The sequence below is a fragment of the Palaemon carinicauda genome, chromosome 12, assembly GCF_036898095.1.
Source record: "Palaemon carinicauda isolate YSFRI2023 chromosome 12, ASM3689809v2, whole genome shotgun sequence".
Lineage (NCBI taxonomy): Eukaryota > Metazoa > Arthropoda > Malacostraca > Decapoda > Palaemonidae > Palaemon > Palaemon carinicauda.
This window is the reverse complement of record NC_090736.1, coordinates 2,635,522-2,638,021: the sequence shown is the minus strand read 5'-3', so window position 1 is coordinate 2,638,021 and position 2,500 is coordinate 2,635,522. Positions and strand designations below refer to the sequence as shown.

Below are 2,500 nucleotides of genomic sequence, written 5' to 3'. Positions count from 1 at the left end.
GATCTGAAAACTCATTTAGAGGATCTTAAGTTGGATCTTTTGGATACTTTGGCTGTAGCAGCTGATGAGTTTTTCCTTTCCCACAAGGGGAACTATCGGTTCAGTGATAAGGCAAAGTGGGGCACAAAAAGGAATCCAAGTGGAAAAGGTGCAAGTCAGTCACCTGGAAAGAGGACAAAGGAATCACCGGATAGAGGTGAGAAGCCAGGGTCACCAAAGAAAGGTGGAAAACTGGTGTGCTGGCATTGTGGGCAACCAGGTCACATAAAAGAGAAGTGCCGGTTGTGGTTGGATAAAGCAAAGCCAGTGGGTCTCTTGGGTCGGGATTCGACTGCAACAGATGAGTGTTTCAAAAAGTATGTCTCTGAAGGTGTAGTGAGCATCAAAGGCCAGAATAGGTCAGAGAGACGGGTAAAGCTTTTAAGGGACACGGGAGCGGCGCAATCCATAATTTTGCGTTCGGTATTGCCGGAAGGACTGAGCCAGGGACAGGAGAAATTTGTGTTACTAGGGGGATTCCCGAGAACAGTAACGGCATGCCCCTTGGTAGAGTTAGTGTTAAACTCTAAATGGGTAAAAGGACCCATGAGTCTGGCAATTGTGGATGAATTACCCATAAAGGGAGTGGACGTGATAGTGGCCAACGACTGTGAGATGCGGACTCCAGGTAATTGTCCTCTGGTGCAAGGTAAGTCGGTAAAGACTGAAAAGCCTGTTTTCGTGGTCACGCGTTCGGGAGCCCAAGGCAAGTCCAGGGAGATGGACTGTATGGGGCTCGATAAATTATTTGAGAAAAATGGTTCTGAGGTAAGTGTAACTGGAAATCCTATGTTGTCTTCCGTGAAGGACGAGAATGGTAAATGGGCAATTGATACATTTGCGGCGACTCAGAAGGCGGAGTTTGAGAAGGAGAGGAGTAAGCAAGTCAGTCAGGATAATAGTCGTCCTCATTTAGAATGGAAGGACGGAGTGTTGAAAAGGATAAGTCGAGCAAAACGAGCACCTGCAGATGCATGGGAGGTGAGAGAACAGATTGTGGTACCAGTAAACTACAGAAGTAAGTTATTAGAGCTAGCTCATGACAACCTTCTGTCTGGTCATCTAGGTATAAATAAAACTTTTAAAAAACTTTCAGATTTGTTTTTCTGGCCTTCTCTTAGAAGAGACGTAAAGAAGTTTGTGAAGACCTGCAAAGTCTGCCAGACAACGGGGAAGCCGAATCAGAAAATCCCGAAAGCACCACTGCAGCCAATTCCAGCCATTGGAGAACCCTTTGAAGAGGTAATAATTGATATAGTTGGCCCTTTGCCAAGGACCAGTAGTGGAAATAAATATATTTTGACACTGATGGATAGGACCACACGGTATCCTGAGGCAATTCCTTTAAGGAGTATACATGCTGGGAGGGTTCTTAAATCTTTGCTGGGGTTCTTTTCGAAATTTGGTTTACCCAGGGTAATTCAGTCTGATTGTGGGAGTAATTTCAAAAGTAAAGTATTTAAGCAGGGTTTGGAAGAATTAGGCATAAAGCATGTAACTTCTTCGCCTTATCACCCACAGAGCCAAGGACAACTGGAAAGATTTCACCAAACATTGAAATCAATGCTTAGTAAGTATGTGCAGCAGGAACCCAAGAATTGGGACCAGGTAATTCCTTATTTATTATTTGCTTTCAGATCTATTCCTAGTGATGTAATGGGGTTTTCTCCATTTGAACTAACTTTTGGTCATAAAGTAAGGGGACCTTTAGAAGTAGTGAAGGATCACTGGGAGGGAGTAAAACCTCGGGTAAATTTGCTGGACTTTTTAAGGGATTCAAGGGAAAAGTTGATCAATTCTTGGGATTTTGCTTTAAAAACTTTGGAGGCGAGTCAAAGAAAAATGAAAGAGCGTTATGATATGAAAACCAAATTACGAAATTTTCAGGTTGGCGAAGAGGTGTTGGTGTTGCTTCCAATTCCAGGCAATCCATTTAAAGCCAAATTCTCGGGGCCCTGGAAGATCTTAAAGAAGGTGAATGACCTAAACTATGTTGTTGAAACCCCTGACAGGAGGAAGAAGACTCAAGTATGCCATGTTAATATGCTAAAAGCCTACCAGGGCAGGGAAACCATCAGACCAGTTCTGTCTTTAGCCAAGGTGGAGGAGAAAGAAGAATTTGGGGAAACTTCCAGTATGAGTTTGCTGGGAAATTCCGTAGCTTTGGGAGATTTACCCGGGATGTTGGATCATTTAAGTGCCACCCAATCCAAGGAGGTAATGAACTTGATAACAAAGTTCGCAGTTTTATTTCAGGACGTTCCAGGACTAACCAGTCTACTTATGCATGATGTAGAGGTGGGAGATGCTCGTCCCATTAAACAACATCCATATAGAGTGAATCCATCCAAAAGGGACATCATTAAGCAAGAGGTAGAATACATGCTACGTCATGATCTAATTCAAAGGAGTTTCGGCCCGTGGAGTTCTCCAGTAGTGCTAGTCAAAAAGGAAGGGGGAG

General features: G+C 43.6%; 1 protein-coding gene across 1 annotated transcript in view; it reads left to right on the top strand.

The window, feature by feature from the left end:
- The window catches only part of LOC137651170 (uncharacterized), a 5,814-nt gene that overhangs the window by 289 nt on the left and 3,025 nt on the right, over nt 1-2,500 (top strand). The window contains exons 1-2 of the mRNA XM_068384310.1: nt 1-1,281; nt 1,927-2,500. The exon at nt 1-1,281 is cut by the window's left edge and continues 289 nt beyond it; the exon at nt 1,927-2,500 is cut by the window's right edge and continues 3,025 nt beyond it. Coding sequence (XP_068240411.1) covers nt 1-1,281; nt 1,927-2,500 — 1,855 coding nt within the window. The remainder of the gene's footprint in view (nt 1,282-1,926) is intronic.